The 20,782-nt window shown below is 37.2% G+C and overlaps 1 protein-coding gene across 3 annotated transcripts; it reads right to left on the bottom strand.

Annotated features, from left to right (window-relative positions):
- Nucleotides 1–321: 321 nt before the first annotated feature.
- LOC101205497 (autophagy protein 5) lies at nt 322–19,440 on the bottom strand. Of its 3 annotated transcripts, none has more exons than XM_031883304.1 (8): nt 19,125–19,440; nt 18,706–18,830; nt 12,303–12,369; nt 10,095–10,184; nt 8,515–8,602; nt 1,763–1,903; nt 1,140–1,277; nt 322–831 (listed from the first exon to the last, which is right to left on the bottom strand). In XM_031883304.1, the coding sequence occupies exons 1-8, from the start codon at nt 19,221–19,223 to the stop codon at nt 512–514; spliced, it is 1,068 nt and encodes a 355-aa protein (XP_031739164.1). In that variant the 5' UTR covers nt 19,224–19,440; the 3' UTR covers nt 322–511. The 3 variants fall into 3 exon arrangements, with proteins under 3 accessions (XP_031739164.1, XP_004140815.1, XP_031739165.1); XM_004140767.3 differs by having other exon boundaries at nt 1,140–1,268; nt 19,125–19,437; XM_031883305.1 differs by lacking the exon at nt 19,125–19,440 and adding an exon at nt 11,932–12,042 and having other exon boundaries at nt 18,706–18,779.
- Nucleotides 19,441–20,782: the final 1,342 nt, after the last annotated feature.

The raw sequence follows: 20,782 nt of genomic DNA, 5'->3' as shown, positions 1-20,782 counted from the left end.
AATAACTAAACCAATCTTTTTTCTAATTTAAAGTTAAATTCTACCACTCTTTCACAATTGATTTTTCTAAATGTATATCTCTACAAGTGATTATTTTAAAAACTACAACTTAGGAAGCACTCAATGGTATTGTTGATTTTTCTAAAAACTATTTGTTCCCGTTAACATTCCTACTATAAGTTTTGAAAACATATTCACATATTTTATTTTCTTAAATAAAATTATTATTATTATTATTATTATTATTTAATTATAATAAGATACTAGTGAACAAGGGAAAGTTCAACATAGAAAACCAAAGACTTGACTACAATAACCCGATGCTACAAAATGAAATGGGTGACTACTTGTAGACATTGATAACATTACTTTCTGTACAACTTTACAGAATAATTCTTTTAAAAAGAATGTCAATAATAATAATAATAAAAAAAAAATCCAATTCCCCACACCACAAATGAAAGAATGGAAATACCTACTTGTTCTTTGGTCCTATAACTTAGCATCTGACTTATTGAACAGATACAAAAACACAGATATGGAGGAAGTATTCAGGATTCATTAAGTTGTTCACTACCCAGGAGAAAGGAATTTGGCCTTTTGGTTCAATCCCTTGGATCCTAACCAGCTTGATGCTAGGATGATAAGATTGGAAATATTCCTCAGAAAAATTTGATCCCCCTTCTTCTGTTTTGGTACAATCCAACTGTTCTGTACTATCACTTTGTCCTTCACTTGGAACATTTGTTGATTCCTCCTTGGTAGTCCCCTTTTCGGCAAAAAGCTCAGGTAACAGACTCCTAACAGCATCATGTAAGGTGAAGCACTTACCTGCAATGTGCGGAGATGAGGAAGAAAATCTCTTAATATGCCTAGACGTTGTACTGTTGACCTTTGTGGTCATGGATGGGATATAGACCTTAAACCAGTATGACAACTATATTTTTAAAGCACAGAAACTCAGACTGATCGTGAAAAATCAAACTACACTCAATTCTACATGTTTATAAATTGGCCTCTAGTCTTTCTTTTATCAATTGGACAGCATAAATCTCGCTTAGTCAATCACATCCAATAACACTGTGCTCATATAATAGACCGTTCCTAAAAACAAAAAGTGATAGTTCACGTTGCTTTACCTTCTTCACGGATCTCTACAGGACGATTAATGTATGAGACATCATCCCAGTTGTTAACTGGTGGTGCATCTTCTAAATGATCAAAATCATCACCTAAATTCCTTACATACAATCGAACTGGAATTCGACCTGGACATGCTGAAGTAGTAAGAAACGCAAGTGAAATGATAGTATAAATGAATATTAGACTTGAGGGGTGAGAGTAACAAAGGTGAGTGAAAATTTAAAAATCATACACATAAAACCCACATGTAGGATGGAAATCCAATACCATTAGCAAAGTTGAATGATAAAACATAACTAATTTGAAGTCAATGAATTTTTTTAGCATAAGAACCAAAACGTCTCACATTTGAAGTCAAAACAATAATTTGGAACAACTCTCCCCCTCCGAGAGAATATACATGTCAGCAAATTACTCTCCACTAGACGGAGAAGTCTTTTAGAAGAATAGAATATAGTCAAGACACAAATTATTAGGAATATAGTACAAAATGTAACCATCTGAACAAAGAGCAAAAGTGTCAACAAAATAAATCTTCAATATGCAAACATAGATGCCGAGGACAAAGAATCTATGAGTAGAAGCACAAAAGTGAAATGCCTAAAAGTGGTTGTCATACCTGTTATTAATTGGGCTATATCCATCTCGCCAGTACTTTTAGCAGGCAATGATGCAGTTGATATAGATTTCAACACATGCTCGTGACCAGTTCCTCCAAGCTTAAGTTTAGATGATATACGTAGATAGGCTTCTAAGTCAACTGCAAGCAAAAAAAATTAGGAAAAAGAACACATTAAAGTCTATTGGATTTTCCTCTACATTCTTCATTAATATTAGGTTTATTGGATTTTCAACGTAATTTATGTTCCTGTTTTTACAATAGAAATAGGAAACCTTTCTATACAAATCAATAAAGAGACGTAGAAGGAGGATTAACCCCTCTAACCAATTGAGCTCACTTGCCAATAATATTAGCAATGCTGTTGTTTGACTGATAAGGATGGAAAGAAACTAAAGGACTTTTACCAACATGAGCTTAGCTTAACGACAAGAAATCCCAGGTTCAAATCCCCCCACCTCAAGTTCTACTTAAAAATAAAAAAGGAACTAGAGGATTTTTAAGATACAATAGTAAACATACAACATACTACTTATTGGTAGTCTAAGAAGTGCCGACAAGATGGCCAAGTTTCGGTGTCGGACACCTTTCTGACATCCGACACGTTTCCCACATCGACACGCCTTGACACGTCTCCAACATGCTAGTTGGCATGTCCATTTTTTTTTTAAATTTGGGACATGGCTTCGGCATGCAGCCATACATGATTGGAGAAAAAAAAACCCATAGAAATGGCCCATTAGTCCGGCCCAATAGCAACAATTATAGGTTTATATACTTTTTAATTCTCTTAAAACAAAAGGCTTCACACACTCCACCCTCTTTTCTCCGATTCTCCCCACCAGGACACCAACCCTCTTGCCAGTCGTCGTCGCCGCCCATCTCTCTCGTCGGTGGCGTGAACTTGTCCAAGAAGAGTAAAGATCATTGTTTTAAAAAATTTTATGGTTCTAAACTTGTTAGTTTGACGTCTTTAATTGAAATACTTGTTATGTAATATGTTTATATGCATAACATATATTTCATTTTTTTTACTAAAAAAATTGACGTGTCCGCAAGTGTCATGTCCTACTTCTCTGAAAAATGGTGTGTTGCCATGTCGGTGTCGTTGTGTCGTCACGTCATGCGTCAGTAGCTATGGTTCCTAGTTGTTAGTGCTCTAACCACAAGAAATTATTATGTAATTACACATTTTTGTAATATTAAACAATTAGAAGGCTCTTTGCTAGGCCTCTAATCACCCAAGTTTACCAAAGGAAGGGTAAGAAGGAAAATTCAACCTAGACAACCTGGTTGGTAGGGTGGCCAGTGGTCCTAGCGCAGAAGGAGGGTATATATCTAGGTGTTTTGTGCTAGGGTTGATCATCTGAATATTTTGGTATTTTGAATAAACGTGTGGTTCATTGGGGAGATAGCAGCCCTCTTATTTGGCTGATAAACTATCCTAGAACTCTTTTGTGAATCCTTAACGAATATACTTATATCTCTTCTCCTCTCATATCTGTGTTGTATTGAATTGTATTGTGCTGTGTGTGTTGGTTGTGCTGGATACATATATATTGCAGGTACCTTGAAGCCTAACATTGGTATCAGAGCGAGTCGACACTTTGGGGAGGTGGAAGAAAATGATGGAAAAAATGACAGAGGATCGTTTGGCCGCTTCAAAGCTGAGGTCGAAGCGATTAAACAAGAGGTCCAGAGGCTGCGATGCTGAAGAAAACTATGGAAAAAATGCATGTAATGTTAATGGCCATGTACGAAGATCGTCAGAGGCAACCAGGGGGATCCGAATTGACTGGAATAAACACCGGAAAGAGGAAAATCCGAATTGAACAAATCTCCGAAGGGGAAGTGGACAGTGGAGAAGGAGATACCTCTATGAGCGTGGACACAGAGGCAGGACAGGATTGAATCAAGTTTAAAAAACTAGAGATGCTGGTTTTCAGTGGAGAAGACCCAGATGGATGATTCTATAGAGCAGAACATTATTTTCAAATGCATCTTCTAAACGAATGTGAGAAGTTGAAAATCGCAGTGGTGAGTTTAGAGGATAAGGGCCTAAGCTGGTTTCGGTGGGCGGAAAATCGAAAACGATTCAGATCATCGAAGAAGTTGAAGGAGAGAATGTATAATTGATTTTGGAGTAGAGAATAGGGAATGCAATGCAAGAGGTTCCTGGTGATCAAACAGGAAGGGAAGGTGAAAGATTATTTGCAACGGTTTGAGGAGTTATCGGCACCATTGCCAGAGATGGCGAAAGACGTGTTGGAGGGAACTTTCACAAATGGGCTGGACCCAGTGATTAGGACAAAAGTACTCTTCGTGCTGGTCGTGGGCCTTGAAGACACGATGGAGGTAGCCTAGTTAGTAGAGGAAAAAATAGACACAACCAAGAATAGCCACGAGAGATAAAAACGGCACAGAAACCTATACCCAAGAATTTGGAAAACCCTACCACGATAATAGTTACGCTGGTCGAAAAAATTTCCCCCCACCCGAATAATTTGAACGCGTCACAACCCAATGCAATTGGAGGAGGAACCAGACGTGAACAACCTTTTCGGCGGTGGACGGATTCAGAACTTCAGGTGAGACATGATAAAGGCCTGTGCTATAGATGTGACGAACTATTCAGTAAGGGACATCATTGCAAGAACAAGGAACTCCGACTCTATGTGGTAGGCGACGACCTTGAAGACACTGTGATGGAAGATATAGAAAATGAAGAAACAATGGTAGAAATCAGTCCAGTAGTGGAGTTGTCACTGAACTCAGTAGTGGGACTCACGGCGCTAGGCACGTTCAAGATAAAAGGTTCGGTGGAAGACAGAGAGGTTGTGGTTATGTAGATTGTGGAGCCACTCACAACTTCATTTCATTGAAATTGGTAGAAGAGTTAAACATCCCCACAACAGAGATGACTAGCTACGAAGTCATTATGGGTTTCGGAAAGCTTGTTCAGGGGAAAGGAATGTGCAAAGGGGTCGTAGTCGGGCGACCGGTGCTGACAGTGGAGGATTCTTTACTGCTAGAGCTGGGTAATCTAGACATGGTTTTGGGTATGCAGTAGCTTCGAAAACAAGGGGCAACGACCATTGATTGGAAAGAATTAGCCATGACATTCGTTGTTGGGGACACCAAAATAATCCTAAAAGAAGATCCCTTGTTGACCATAATGGAAGTATCTTTGAAAATGTTGGTGAAGACGTGGCAGTCGGAAGATCAGGGTTTTCTAATCGACTTCAGAGCCATAGGCATCTAAAAAACGGATATACAGATAATGGTTAAGGAATCTATGGAAGTCTTCGACCAAAATTTGCGCAACTATAACTGGAGTTTGAAGATGTGTTTAATATGCCGGCGAAGCTTCCCTCAATGAGACAGGTTAACTACCGAATCCAATTGAAGGAGGGCACGGACCCCATCAACATGAGACCTTACCGCTACCCACATGCTCAGAAGAATGAAATTGAGAAGCTAGTGAATGAGATGCTCGATTCGCATATTATACGGCCAAGCATTAGTCCTTTCTCTAGTTCCGTGATCCTAGTAAAAAAGGACGGGGGGTGGAGATTCTACATTGATTATAGAGCTTTGAACAGGGCAACAATACCCGATAAATTTCCAATTCCTATGATTGATGGAGTTGTTGGATGAGCAGAATGAGGCAAGTGTCTTCTCCAAGATAGATTTAAAATCGGGGTATCACCAAGTCAGGGTGCGCGATGAGGATGTGAGAAAGCTTTTTGAATGCACGAGGGGCACTACAAGTTCCTAGTCATGCCATTCGGACTCACCAATGCACCCGCGACGTTCCAAGCCCTTATGAATCAGGTTTTTTGACCCTATCTACGTAAACTATTGCTAGTATTGTTTGACGATATTCTCGTGTACAACAAGGATGTGGAAACTCATTTGGAGCACCTTAAAGTGGTGTTTCAACTATTAAGACAATATTGCCTATTTGTGAACCGAAAGAAGTGCCATTTCGCCAAAGATTGTATTGAATATTTGGGGCATTGGGTCTCAGCCAAGGGAGTAGAGGCTAACCAAGAAAAAGTTAAAGCTATGTTGGAGTGGCCAGTACCGAAGAATGTAAGGAAACTTGGGGGATTTTTGGGGCTGACCGGGTACTATCGCAAATTTGTAGCAAACTATAGCGCCATTGCCACACCCCTTGCACAGTTGACTAAGAAAAATAATTTTCGTTGGTAAGAGGAAGCAACCCAAGCATTTGAATCCCTCAAGAAAGTCATGGTTACACTGCCTGTTCTAGCACTACCGGATTTTCAGCTACCTTTCAAAATAGAAACAAATGCATCAAGGTTTGGATTAGGTGCAATGTTGTCTCAGAAAAAGAGGCCGAATGCTTACTTTAGTAAAAAACTATCAAAATCAGCACGTGAAAAATCTGTTTACGAGAGAGAGCTCATGGTCATAGTCTTAATAGTGGAAAAATGACAACACTACTTGTTGGGCCATCGTTTTGTGGTATATACTGATCAGAAATCCTTGAGGCATATCCTAGAACAAAGGGAGTTAATGCCGGGTGTTCAAAAATGGATAATGAAGTTAATGGGGTTTGACTTTGAAATATATTATCGAGCAGGACCAAAGAACAAGGCAGCGGATGCGTTGTGTCACGCATTCCAAGTGAGGCCCAATTGAATGTGATTATAGTCCCATCTTTACTAGACATTGCGATAGTGGAAAAGGAAGTTCAAGATGATACAAAATTAAAGACTATTTTTGATTGATTGTTAGCAGATCCGGATTGCATCCCTCACTATACAATTAGACAAGGCAAACTGTTTTATAGAGGCAGGTTGGTTCTCCCTAAGACCTCGAGTTTAATTCCCACCATCTTGCACACTTTCCATGACTCGATTATAGGGGGACATTTGGGACAATTGTGCACCTATAAATGAATCGCAGTAAAGTTGTTTTGGGAAGGAATGAAGAATGATATTAAATTATATGTGGATCAGTGTAACGCGTGCCAACAGAGTAAGATCCAAGCGTTATCTCCGACTAGACTGCTACAACCTCTCCCTATCCCAAATTGTATTTGGGAGGATATTTACATGAACTTTGTGGAGGGATTACCACGTTCCAAGGGGTTGGACACCGTATTGGTGGTAGTGGATCGCCTAAGCAGGTATGCTCATTTCATTATCTTGGGACATCCATTCTCGGCCAAAACAGTAGCTATGGTGTTTGTCAAAAAGATAGTGCACCATCATGGATATCCTCATTCAATAGTGTCTGATTGAGATCGAGTGTTCTTAAGTCACTTTTAGAAAGAGTTATTTCGATTGCAAGGCACCCAACTAAGGAGAAGCACGGGATATCATCCACAAACAGATGGACAACCGAAGGTTGTTAACAAATGTTTAGAACTGTATTTAAGATGTTTTTGCCAAGAGAAACTAAGGACATGGAGCGATAAGATTGTGTGGGCCAAGTATTAGTACAATACCAACTACCAATCTTCGATCGAGAACACCCCTTATGCTGTAGTTTATGAGCAGCCCCCTCCACCTATCAATTCTTATGGCCAAGTGGGTACAACCCTAAATGATTCAGTGGAATGTCAATTGTAATCGCAAGATGAAATATTAGCTACCCTAAAGAGTCATTTGCAACATGCCCAAGAGTAAATGAAAAAGTTTGTCGATGCGCACCGTCAAGATGTAATTTTTGACATTAGGGATTGGGAGTATATAAAATTACAGCCCTATAGGCAGCAGTCAGTAGCGAAGAAGCGTTGTGAAAAGTTATCTCCTAGATATTTTGGGCCATACATGGTGTTGGGTAGAGTCGGAGAAGTAGCTTACCTACTGGACTTATCGGAAACTACCAAAATACATCCAGTTTTCCACGTATTACAACTTAAAAAGGCGGTGGGAGACCAACATCAAATTCAACCGGACATAGCAATGCTCAATTATCAAATGGAGTTGGTTTAGAACCCGAAAATGTGACCCAAATTCGTTGGAATGATGTTGAACGATATTGGGAGTATTTAGTCCAATGGAAGGATCAACCAAGCCATTAGGTAACATGGGAGTCCTATGCGATGCTTGCAAATTAATACCTAGACTTCCACCTTGAGGACAAGGTGTCTCTTCTCCATGGGGGTATTGCTAGGCCTCCAATCACCCAAGTTTACCAAAGGAAGGCTAAGAAGGGAAATTCAACCTAGAAAACATGGTAGTTAGGGTGGCCAGTGGTCCTAGCAACACGTGGCAGCAGCAAAAGGAGGGTATATATCTAGGTGTTTTGTGCTAGAGTTGATCATCTGAATATTTTGGTATTTTGAATGGACGTGTTGTTCATTAGGGAGAGAGCAGCCCTCTTATTTGGCTGATAAACTATACTAGAATTCTTTTGTGAATCCTTATTGAATATACTTATATCTCCTCTTCTCATATTTGTGTTGTGTGTTGAACTGTATTGTGCTGTGTGTGTTGGTTGTGCTGGATACATATATATTGTAGGTACCTTGAATCCTAACACCCTCCTGTAGTTTTATGTAGGGTTTTTTTTCTATCCTCGGCTCCTAGGTTGTACATTATATGGTTCTTTTTAGGAAAGGGTGTTTTAATTGAAGGCTGCAAAATTAATTATATCACAAAAATAATTGAACTGCAAATTACAAAATAATATTGCAATAGTAACTTAGAAGTGCAAAATTGTGGAAGCTAAACAAAGGTGCAATCAAGTCATCATCATTGCACTTGCTAGCATACCATTGGATACAGAACGCCATAACTCCAACAGATCAGGTTCCGACATGCTCATGACATTCTTGGTGTTCCCATTGATAATGTAATCCGCCTAACCATAATGAACATTCCTAGGTCAACTTGTCAAAAATCTCTCTTTGACCAAATATCATTAAATTGCTAAAAGCCAAATTAAAATTATACAACAAGAGCAAGATCACGATCGTATAAATAACAATCATAACAATGAATAATAATTGAATTTTCAAAGAGATGCTAAGATTTTGCCTCTAGGTTTGCTATTTTTGATGATAGCGAGGTTTGTAGAAGACATACAGCTCTTTGTCCATCCACTCCTTTTTGTTTCAAACCCCCTTGGCCTTTAGAACCTCATACACAAATGCCCAAACAAACTTACCAAAGCTTTCAGTTTCTCCAAATCTGATTAAATGATAAAATTGTCCTTTTTGCTCTTACAAGGATTTACAAGGATGCTCAATGAGCTTGTTTGCAATGAAGGAAGCATCAGGGATTTGTCGACCGACCACAAGGCCAATTGACTTTTGCAAAAAAAACATGGCAGCACACATTTCAGTTTATCAGTGAGAACCCTTGTAATGATTTGTATCAACAAGATGCAAGACTTATATGCCTATAGTCCCCCACTTATTTGGGATCCAATTTCTTGGGAGTGAGGTAAATATGAGTCTCCTCTTAAGCCCAACATTGATGATAGAATTCTGGAAAAAAATGGAACACTCTAAGGATGTTGATCTAGGCATTCTAGAAGAACTCCACTGTAAAACTGTATTGTCCCAAAAGCTTATTCGTGCCCGACTTGTGACTGCCTTCCAGATCTCTGCCTTTGTAAAAGGCACTTCTAGTTGGACAGAATTGAACATCTATTGGGTCCGACGGTATATATGATGGTAAATATCTAACTGGACTGGTTGGTGAGTCTTATAACAAAAGTCTCATAGCTCTCTGGTTTGATAAATTTAGGGTCACACAATTAAAAGTTTAATGTTCTATCAAACATAAAATTAAAAAATCTACAAAAGCACAAAAAATTAAAAGTTTAAGGGCCTATCTAATATTTTTAAATTTTAGGGATTTATTAAACACCAACTAAAGAGTCTAGGGACCTATAGACACAAACATGGAAGTTATAAAACTAAGCTTGGTATTTAACCTTTTATTTTCTACCTCCATTTGGTGCCTTAAAACAAAGTTGTATTCCTGAAGAAATCATAACGATTTCGACTGGATTTAAAGAAGATAGGTTAAATTAAAAGTTTGGTCTTAGAATTTTTAGGTTGTGTCATTTAGACCCTAAACTTTCAAAAGTGTCTCAATGATTTATTCAAAAAGAAGATATAAGGAGTTTAGTAGGCCCCAAAACTCTCAATTTGTGGTTAATAGGTCCTTAAACTTTTAATCTCGTGTCTAACAGGTCTTTGAAAAATTATTATTTTTTAGAATGAATTGATCTATTAGATCTATAATTTTATACTTAATGGCACCCTAAACTTTCCTAGAAATCTCAAAGTTCAAAGACTAAACTTATAATTCAACCAAGAAAGTAAAAAGTACCGTCGACTGACCTCTTTTAATGAGTTAATAAAGCTCCACTTTATACTATCTTCACCTTCACAAGGAATTAACAATTGTCTTGGATAACCTCTAAAATGTACCTGTTAAAAAAAGTGAGATGATTTTCACGTCACACTAGTCAAAAAATATGAGAAAGTAAAGGCAATACCTAATTTAAATAGTCTTAGATTTAGCTAAGATACATCAGTAATCAAATTCATTTTTGAGAGTAGATATTGTATTTGAACTCATAGGTAGGTAAAAATGTTTAGAGAAGCATTTGGTAATAGGGAACGGGAACGTGAAAGTCTAGATTTAGGAACTAAGGGATTTGGAAACCGGCATTTGAGTGCAATGTGTGTGGAAATGAGACTCAAAAGCCTAAAATGTGAAAAAGGTGTTTGATTTGTACCATGAAGTATCTGCCTTTAAGCTAGAGAGTGACAGCCACTTGGCTTAGAGAGCTAAGTTCTTACACATTAGTGTAGTGAAGTGCAATTAACCCTGGCAATTGCTCAATTAACCCTTTTCTCAAAGGTTAAAAACATTGAAACAAATTACAGAAGTCTAATTGCAGTGCGGATATATTGACGTTCTTTTTTTGGAAGCTGAGCAAAAGTTGCCTTCTACTTCTGTCTTCTCTTACGTTCATACTCCAAGGACAGAGACTAAAAAGTATGCCGGATTCCATGAAACTTTATTAAAATGTTTCTTTGGATTGAGTTACAATACTGAAAGAAGAGATTTAAACAGAAACGTTGAAGTAGCTAAAATTCCATTCCTACAAAAAGTTCAGCCAATCCTAAATTCATCATTAACGCACCTAGGGTTCTCATACTCTGGAATGCAACAGCAATCACATGATACACAATCAAGACCCAGATCCACATATATATTAATCCTCAAGTGCAACAAAGGCAAGTTTGAAACCTTTTCATTTGATAAATTTTTGGAAAAAAATTAAATTATACCGCTGAACTTTGGGGGTTATATTACAATTAAACCCAAAATTGTTCTAAGTGGATCAGTTTTGACCATCTATTAAGATTCAAACTTAGAACTAAAAATACATAATTGTCACATGTGTATGTGTAAGATTTCTGGAAATGCATAGATTAACAGCATATTAGAGAAATTTTTTTAAATCAAATAAATAGTACCAGATTTCATTAATGTGAGTGGCTTTCTTATTTTCTTTCTCAATTTTTTATGCCTAGTTAGAAAGAATTACATGATAAACTTTTCTTATTCCTTTGGTACGATAGGAGAAAACAGTGTTTTCAAAGCACAATGCGCACTTTAAGGCGACACGCTCTATAATCACCTTAAGCTAAGATGCAACAAAAAAGCGTTCCCGATTGAAGCAAGGCACACTTAAAAAAATAATGAATAAATATTATTTTTGACAATTATAGACAAAAAATACTTAGATTTTAAAAATGTTAAAAAGTCAAAATTATTAAGAAAAATTAACTAAAAATATTTGACAAAAGAAATAGAAACAAAAATCCTTTTTAAATGGTAAAAAATAGTTTTTTGAGTAATGGGGTAGAAATTTTGCCATTTGGCAGTTCGGTTAGCATGCAGCCAACGTTACTTTAATTCCAGCAGCCAACCCTTCAATTCTCTTCTAGGAATTTTTTTTCTTTTAAAAAAGAGAACATAACATCTCTTCTCCCTTTCTGATTTCCAACCGATCTTCTTCCTTTCCATCATTTTTGATAAGCAACCAATGGATGGCTAAGCAAAAAGATGACTTCTTCCATTTTCTTCTAACCTTCATTCTTGAAAATTTGAAGAAAAACAAAAAACTTGAAGAATGGTATAAAAAAGAAGAAAGGCGAGAACCTCCTCGCCTCTCATCATTGAAGGTGCTCGCCTTGGGTATTTGCAAGGCGGTATGGCCTCCCTCTCCTCGCCTCTCATCTTAGGCGAGCGCCTGGGTGAGCCTCAACAAAACTGGAGAATAATATTTTTATTTAGACGACTTAGAGTTTATTTTAAATTGAATTAAGTGAAAAAGCCATAATACGCTAGTGGAGGGTCTAAATTGATCTATTTTGAAAGTTTAAGGTTTAAATTGATACCATTATTAATTTGGAGCAAGAGTATAAAGTGATTAATACATTTTTGTTCAAACTAAATTCAAATGAAATGGGGACTCAGTTACATTAAGAAAACGCAGCTTGAACTTTAAAGACGAAGAGACAGAATTGTACCGTTAGATTCCATGGTCTTTCTGGTTCTGCACATAGAAGGTCAAAGAGTACACCAGTTGGTATATTCCTGAGAAGCATGAACCAGATTCTTCATGAGATACACAAACGTTTACCAGGATTGTTCATTCTGAATAAATGACTAAAACTATGATCTTCTAAAATTGTAAATACTAACGTACTAAACAATCCTGGAAATATTGTTGTCAAACTAAACTGACAACTAAGTCACAGAAATTAGAGAAGGATCCACTCGGGGCAACCTCAATTTATTATTATCTATTTTTTTTTATGTGAGACATAATTATAATTTCATTGATAGTATGCAATTACAAAAGGGCAGGTAAGCAGTGTGGGATTACATAATGCTACGCCATTGGGAAATAAGTGAAGTAAAGTTGTAATCACAATAGCGAGTGAATTTACCCCATAAGGAATGTATACAAAAAATGATCAAAGAAGTGAGTAAAATTAGACTCCCTATCTTAAAAAATACAGTGATTCTGCTCATTCCAAATAAGCCATAAGAATGCTTTGATGATGAAGCACCAGAATATCTCACTTTTGTCTCTGAATGGGTGGCCAATAAGGATCATATTCAAAAGGGTGAGGGGATCGCTTAGGAAGACCATGCGATAGTTGCAGCATGAGATGATTTTCTTCGGCATAATCACAAAAAACTAGAAGGTGCATAATAGATTCGCCACAAGGACGATATAAAACACACCAGTTAGGAGCCGATTCCATGGACCTGTTAAGAACATCTTCAGTATTAGTGCTACCATGACTGATCTTCCCTAGGAAGAAGAATCAGGAAATAGGACCTCTCCAACTATTCTTGCAAAGGGCAGCATTGCTGTTGATGCCACAATAAGCTAGGTGACGAATGAAAGATTTCGATGTAAAATGACTGGATTGATCCAATTTCCATCTCAAAGTGTCTTCTACCTCGATTTCAACCTCATTAAGGTGTCGTCCCAGACTGAAGTCCCATGCTTGATAGTCAGAATTCTAACAATATGCAATGGAACCCTCCTTTTTCCTAGAAAATGCAAGCCTAGGAAAAGTGGCCTTGAGGGGAAGGGTTCCAACCCAAAAGTCTTTCCAAAACGAAGGATTTTCACCATGCCCAAATCACATGCTTGATGTTATCATGAACAAGATTAGTCATTTGTGCAATGTAAGTTCATGGACCTTTGTAATGTTTAAAGAATCTACTTTGGGGTTAAAGAGGGAAACCATACTTAGCAGCAATAAGGCGAGTCCAAAGAGCATCTATCTCGAACTGACATGTCCATATTCCATTTCGCCAACAGGCCTTGATTTCTTTTTTCAAGCCAGTCAAGCTGAGGCCCCCTTTAGTGATTGGGAGTTCTACTTTCTGCCAATTGATAGAGTGGAAACTTCTGTTGTCATTGTGCCTGCTCCAAAGAAACTTCCTGTATTGTTTCTCAATCCGATCACCAGTTATGGTTGAAATCTTAAAAAGATAATTGGAAGTATGCAGGGAGATTGCCAAGTGTGACTTCGATCAAAGTGAGTCGGCCACCTTTGGACATATAAGAACCACTCCAACTATTAAGGTGCCTCTCCACCTTCTGAACGATAGGGCTCTCAAAATGATGATGAAAAAGGTTTACCATTCAAAGGCAGGCAAAGACAAGTTGAGGGCCAAGTACTGACCATACATTCAAATGTAGCCACAAGAGAAGCAATCGTGCTATTGTCTAAATGAATGCCGGTGAATTTGAACTTAGAATGGTTAACGTAAAGGCCAAATGTGTGTTCAAAACATGAATAACCTCAAAAAGATTTTCCAGTTTTTCCTCATTGGGATAGAAGAAAAGAATGATATCATCAAGAAACTGTAGTTGGTTAATACTGAGACTTGAGTTCCTGACAGCAAAGTTCTCAATGATATTAGAATCAAGTCCTTTTGAGACCATTCGACTAAGGAAATCAACCACCAAAGTGAACAAAAAAGGGGAGAGTGGATCCCTTTGTCTAAGGCCATGCATGGCTTTGATCTTGCCTCTAGGTTTTCCATTGGTGATAATGGAGAAGTTGGTGGATGAAATAAAGGCCATAATCCATTTCCTCCATGTGTCACCAAACCGTTGACAATCATGATGTTAAAAAGTTCCCAATCAGCCATATCAAATGCCTTCTCAATGTCAAGCTTTTCACCATACCTTTAGTCTTGGAGAGGAAGTAGGGATCAATCAGTTCAGTAGCAATTAAGGAGGCATCAATGATTCGGCAATTAGCTACAAAAGCAAATTTATTTCTGGCGATTGTATGGGGGACAACTCCCTTCAGAGTTTCTGATAAAACTTGTGCAATAATTTTGAATAAATGTGGCATGGCTGATCAGTCTATAATAATCACCAACCCACTTTGCATCAATCTTCTTATAAGTCAAGCAAATATAAGTCTGATAAAGGTTGGCATTAATAATGGCTTTCTCAAGAAAGTCTTGGAACACCCTTTTGATACATCTTTAACGATGTTCCAATGCTTTTTAAAGAATTCGGTTGTATAACCATCTGGTCTTGAAGTATTATATATTACCACCTTAAACACTTATGTTCTTCCAGTTATACTACTAAATAATAGGCATGTAATCGGTCCAGTTCAGCTTGGTTCTAGCCTCGAACAAAAACTGAACTGCCAAATATTACTATGAGAATGAGAAAACTGCAGCAAACCGTCTAGGAATATTAACTGTACCGCTTTGAGCCGGTGAAAACCAGTTTACTTGGTTCGGATTCGATTCACATTATTAATGGCAATTGTCTCTCCAAATGCGAGCCCATGAAGGGATATATGATGCAAGTCAAGCCCATTACATATTATTGGATCAAGCCCAAAGCAAGTCAAGAAATTTGCGGCACTCGGGTGTTAAACATATTCAAAGTAGAAGTTCTGCGTTCATTCTAGCTTGAATTTGCACGCTAGAGTATTCAATTGAGACCTGTTGCCACAAGAGCCTCCTCTTTAAGTTGCTTACACAATCGTTTTTAATATAAATATAGTTGTTCGGCCGGCTTGGTTACATTATCCTTATTCAATTCCAAAACCAAAACCAACCCATTTTAAACAGTTCTGTGAAATGTGAAAACCAAACTGGTAGTAAACCAAGCCAACAACGGTTTCGGCCGGTTCTATCGGTTTTCCTGTTTGCCCTTGCACCCCTACTAAATAATAGATCATTTGAAACAAATATCTATAAATCATCTTATAAGTTATAAATTCTGCTTCTCCACTAAGAAAAAAATATAATAATTGAAACAGCTGAACGATCTTAAGAATTACTACCTTTTATTTTCTTCCCCCCCAATTAGACATATATGACTTGAGAAAAATAAATGAATAGTTTTTCAAGAGGAAAGATTCAAAATTACTTTCGTAAATCTTGAGAGCTTATTTATTTTGGTGCCTCTAATAAGTGATGTTTATAGAGCTTGTTGTAATGACTCCACTTTTTTTTATGTCATTTCAAGAGTGTTAGTCTATTAGTAGTTGGCACTTCTCTATGCTCTCAGAAAAAAATGCTCTCTTTCGAGGAAAATAATTGAAGCTAAATTTGGGTCTTCTCCTAGGGGGTAGTGGCAGAATGACACCAAAAAGCACTCCAATGCCCTTGGAAGGATATTTAAAAACCATCAAGCTAATCTCTTACTGAGTTATCCATTCTCTTGAAAATGGTCTTACACCATTTTATGGGCCATCTGATGTGATGACAATCAAGACCAAGTCCAAGAAGATCCAAGATTGCATGTACCTGGCCTAAGAGTTGGAAGCCACCTAATAAGCCCAATACGACATTGCACAAGAAGCTCAAGTAAGCTCATCGAAAAACTCTAAGGAGGAAGCTCAATACCTCACACCACTTAATCATCTGTCCATTTCCATCCACACACTCACACCATTAGTGCCCAACAACAAATCTGCATGGCCCATTGCACACACAACTCGTGCATGGGTATGCACAACTGATTTCCACAGCCCATTAACATTTTCCTCATGTAGCCCATCAACGTGCATCCATGGAGGAAGCCCACAAACACAGACCGACCCCATCAGCACAAGTCTACATGCACTCACAACCATATGCCATGTATCTGGACCCTACCTTATAACCCCCTGCTTTGCATATTGTGTTGATAGCCATGTTGCCCAGAACGCCCATGCTACTCAACAATCACCTAGGTGCACACCTACCAGCGGCTTATTAAGCATCACCCCTACAGATTTGTCCCTTGCCTCCTTCCAAAAGAATTTTGCCTCTTTTAAATTTTGCTATTTTAACACTATATATGACTTTTAGGAGTGAAGGTTAGGTGGAACAATTTTCAATTATTTTGAAATTCATATTCTTATAACAAGTTTTGAACTACCCCCAAATTATTTAGGGTACGTTTGGGAGGATGGAATGGAATCAGTTTGTAATGGGTTTAGATTTCAAACCTATGTTTGGATTGATCATTTTGGACCCAGTTTGTAATATCAAACTCATTCTCTTCCTACGGTTTTCAGTCCAACCATCTTTCCTACCATGTAGAAGCTTCACGATCCCATTCCCGTTCCTCCCTCAATTCCTCACTCATTTCAACGTCCCTAAGATTTCCAGCAATCCTGATTACAATGCATCCTCCCAAATAACTCCTTAGGAATTTTCAAGACCTAGGGTCTTTAGATTCTCTTAATTTTCCACCATTGACTACATACACCCAAGGAGTGTCATATTCTGCTGAAGCTCTAATGATGAATCTTTGGTTATTTTTTTATACTAGAGAGTGAATTCACCTTACAAGCCTTGTGTCTAGGTTGTAAATCTTGAGATATTCAAGTTCAGTTACCAAACTTGTGAAGAGTTTAAAACCGATGATAAGAATGAATTCTCGGATCTCTTGATAAAATTATCCGTTTCTGATCTGTTCCTTAAGTTATGGTTGGGAGGTCCACATAACCAAAGGATTGCAAAGGATAGCCTACACCAAAGTTCTTAGTGTTGAATGTATCAAAACTCTTGAAGAGGTTCCCTTGCTTCCTCAGCCCAGAACTTCATTCCCTTTATGTTGATTCAAATAAGACAGTCGCCCAAATTTAGTCAATAAACTTTTGATTTGGAATTTGTTCACAAGAAAGTCTAATGTTTGTAGAATGACTCTCTCCCTTGTAACGTATGAAAGGATTTTCCTCTAGTTTTCCAGATTCATGATCTTGGATTTTTTATCTTTCAGAATATTTAATGAACAAGTCTCTTCCCAAGACCTAAACATCAATAGGAACTTATTCAATTCTGATTCTTGCAAGGCAATTGGGAGGTTTTCATTTTGTAAATTGCGTTAAGTCTATACAACACCAATAGCCATGACAAATTCAGAAGAGTAATTTGCATCCTCTCCCCTAACTGGTTTGCTCTTTGCAAGAGGAGCTCAAAACAACAATATCACATTTTTGTTCATTGCCAGTTTGTCTCCACTATGTGTAATCTTGTTACAAGTACAACCTGTTTTTTGGTAGGCCCATCCACAAGATAAAGACATTATTTCCAATCAATAACACGTGAGGGTGGAGGGATTGAAACCTCCAACTTCTTGATCAAGGGGATATACCTTAACCAGTTCAACTGCTCACCTCTTACAAAACCAACCTCAAAATAAAAGGCTAATTTTGTATGCTGTATGGATTAGTTTGATAACACATTTTTGTGGAATCTTTGGTTAAAAAGGAATCAACGTGTTTCTAGTGGTTGGAGAAAACTTCCCCCTCTCTTGGGGATTGCATCCTTTAAACAGGATATTCATGTTGTAGACTAAACAAAGCCTTTCGTAATCATTCTTAAACAAATATATATATACGCTAAGTTGCTACCAAGCCTTTTATAATTCCCATTAGAATTGGTGAAGGCTCTTTTTTCCTCTCATTTATTTTACGTTACCTGTGATATTTGTTTCCCTTCTACATTTTCTTTTCTCATGAGTGTCAACTATCTTCTTCCCTTCTAAATGATGACTGTCCGTAATCATACTCGCCTAGGTTGCGATAACTATCTCATCTTATTTTCTTTTTTCCAGTTTCTATATTAACTGAAGTCCTTCCTACTAAAAAAATACCTAACAATAATTTTAACTTAACATGTTTCAATTTTCAGCTTCTTCTACAGAGTGTACCTTGTGAGATGGTGCACCATGTATCTTATGAGACATACACAATGAGAGGGAGAAAAAGTTGGATCAAAAGCAAAAAAGTTGCAAGAATAATTATGTTAGAGAGCCACAAGTACTTCCCTAAAAGAGAGAAACAATTGGCAGGTTGTTAAAGAAAGTTAAAACTAATCTACAAAATTGCAATAAACTATTAGCAAAGATGAAATTTAAAGCAGCAAAGAAGAGCGTACCATTTAAGGGGCAAACCCTGGTACTCAAACCAGATGGTGTCAACTCCAGGAGGAAGCGTGCTACCGAAGTAAGGTTTAATCTGAGAAGCCAACAGAGGCAGGTAGCCAATCCGAGGAGCTAAGACCTAAAGGAGCTCAAAAAACAAAATCCCACATAAAAAGCAATTCAATTCGATTAAGCTCAATCAAAAGTTCTACTTGGGCGTTCAGTAGACACATAAAAAGCATCCGTCATTCAAAACACCAAATTGAAAACACAAGAAGCAGCAAATACTAGCAGCCCTTGTAAACAAACTCAAATTTCTCAGAGAAATGAAAAGAATGAACCCATGATGTTCATCGGTTGATGAAATTGAGAGCCTAAAATCAGATAGTTCGAAAAGGGAAAGTGCAGCAGAAGGGGAAAAGCAGAGAATTACCATTGCAGGTGGTGGAGGAGGGACGGTGGTGACTTCAGATTCATGGAGATGAATCTGTAATGGAATTGCACCTTCCCAGATGTACTTCAGTGCGTCCATGCCCCCACTCCCTCTATCTCTCTTCTTCTTCTTCTTCTCCTCTTGTTCTGTTCGTCAGTCACGTTTTCCTTTCTCTTTTCTTTTTTCTTCTTTTTGCCTCGATTTTGTTCCTCTTACCATTTTTTTCTATTGACTTTTAAATTTCTTTTATTGAAACACGTATCTCCTCCATGCTTCATACGTATGTCAATTTATTTTAAAAAGTTGTATGAGATTTCAACACTTCTTTTTTTCTTTTTCATGGAGTATCAGATTCACGGTTCGTATATGAATTTATTTTAAGAAGTTAGTATGATATCTCCGCTACTATCATGAATCTAATTCAATTAAACACATTTAAGTTTTAAGATTAAGGTATTACGATCCAATCCTTATTTATTAGAATTAGAATTAGAGTCTTTGGTTTATTAGGATTATGATTAGTTTGTCTTTCAATTCTCTATAAATAAATAGTCTTTGTATTCTTGTATTCACCACTTTTGATCATTAATAAAAATAATGAGTTTCTCTTTAATCTTCAGCTACATGGTTGCAAATCATAAGTATCACTTTAATTCTAGTAGCTAAAGTAAAAGGTTCATATTAAACTCAATTGGTAGAAACTCTTATGGAGCTTTATTTCGTTTTCAACTTAGGTTGGAAAACTTTTGCATCGAGATTTTTCAGTTGGAGTCCACCACATTCAAAGAATTGAGTTACGTTATCACCTCAAACTTGAGGATGAGAATTTTCACTTTGTTACTTGGATTATTTTTCACTTTTACCTTCATTTTCATTTTAAAATTCGAGGACAAGTTTTTTTTTAAGATGGGTAAAATGATGTAGGATTAGTTTCTTTGGTTGATTAGGATTAGAGTATTATGATCAATTTCTTAATTTATTGGAATTAGGATTAGTTTTTTTTAATATAATTTATTTATTATCATTATGATTAGTTTTTTTTTTTTTTTGGTTTATCAGGGTTATGATTGATTTCTTTTATTAATTGGGATTATGAATAGTTTGATTTTTTATTCTCTACAAATAGTCGGAGTGTGAAACTCAGAGCAAAGAGGTTATGGAGAAAGAAACTCTAAAATTATTAAGTAAATAATGCACGTTCTAAGGTAAGAGAAGTTAAAATGACTATGTATAAGAATGACATGTTGTGAGGAAGGAGCATGCATTCTGACAAGGTGATGTAAGGAAGGGTAAAAGGTGGAGTAAAACTAGGCGTTGAGTTAAGCTAGAGTAACGCAGAGAGGGTTATTTAGTAAGCGTTTTGAGCTAGGCAAAGAGGAACCAAGCAAGAAAAGAACTCATTAATCAGAATTAGTCATCTTCTTACGTGTTGGGTTTAAAGTTAAGCATGATTAGAGAAAAATATTAAACCTGCACATGTAAGTCATGAAGCAGAAGCTAGCAAGCTAAGATGAGTTTAAGGATGATTAACCTAGAGCTAAGAAGGTTCTAAGCGTTGAAGCTTTGCCACAAAAATACTAGGCAAGGAGAAGAAGAAGGGAGTAGAAGGGAAGATAATGTTTTAAGTTTTGTGAGTGACCTTCCAAGAAAGAATGAAA

The sequence above is a fragment of the Cucumis sativus genome, chromosome 3, assembly GCF_000004075.3.
Source record: "Cucumis sativus cultivar 9930 chromosome 3, Cucumber_9930_V3, whole genome shotgun sequence".
NCBI classification, from domain to species: domain Eukaryota; kingdom Viridiplantae; phylum Streptophyta; class Magnoliopsida; order Cucurbitales; family Cucurbitaceae; genus Cucumis; species Cucumis sativus.
The sequence above is the reverse complement of the archived record's forward strand: the minus strand, read 5'-3'. Positions and strand labels throughout refer to the sequence as shown.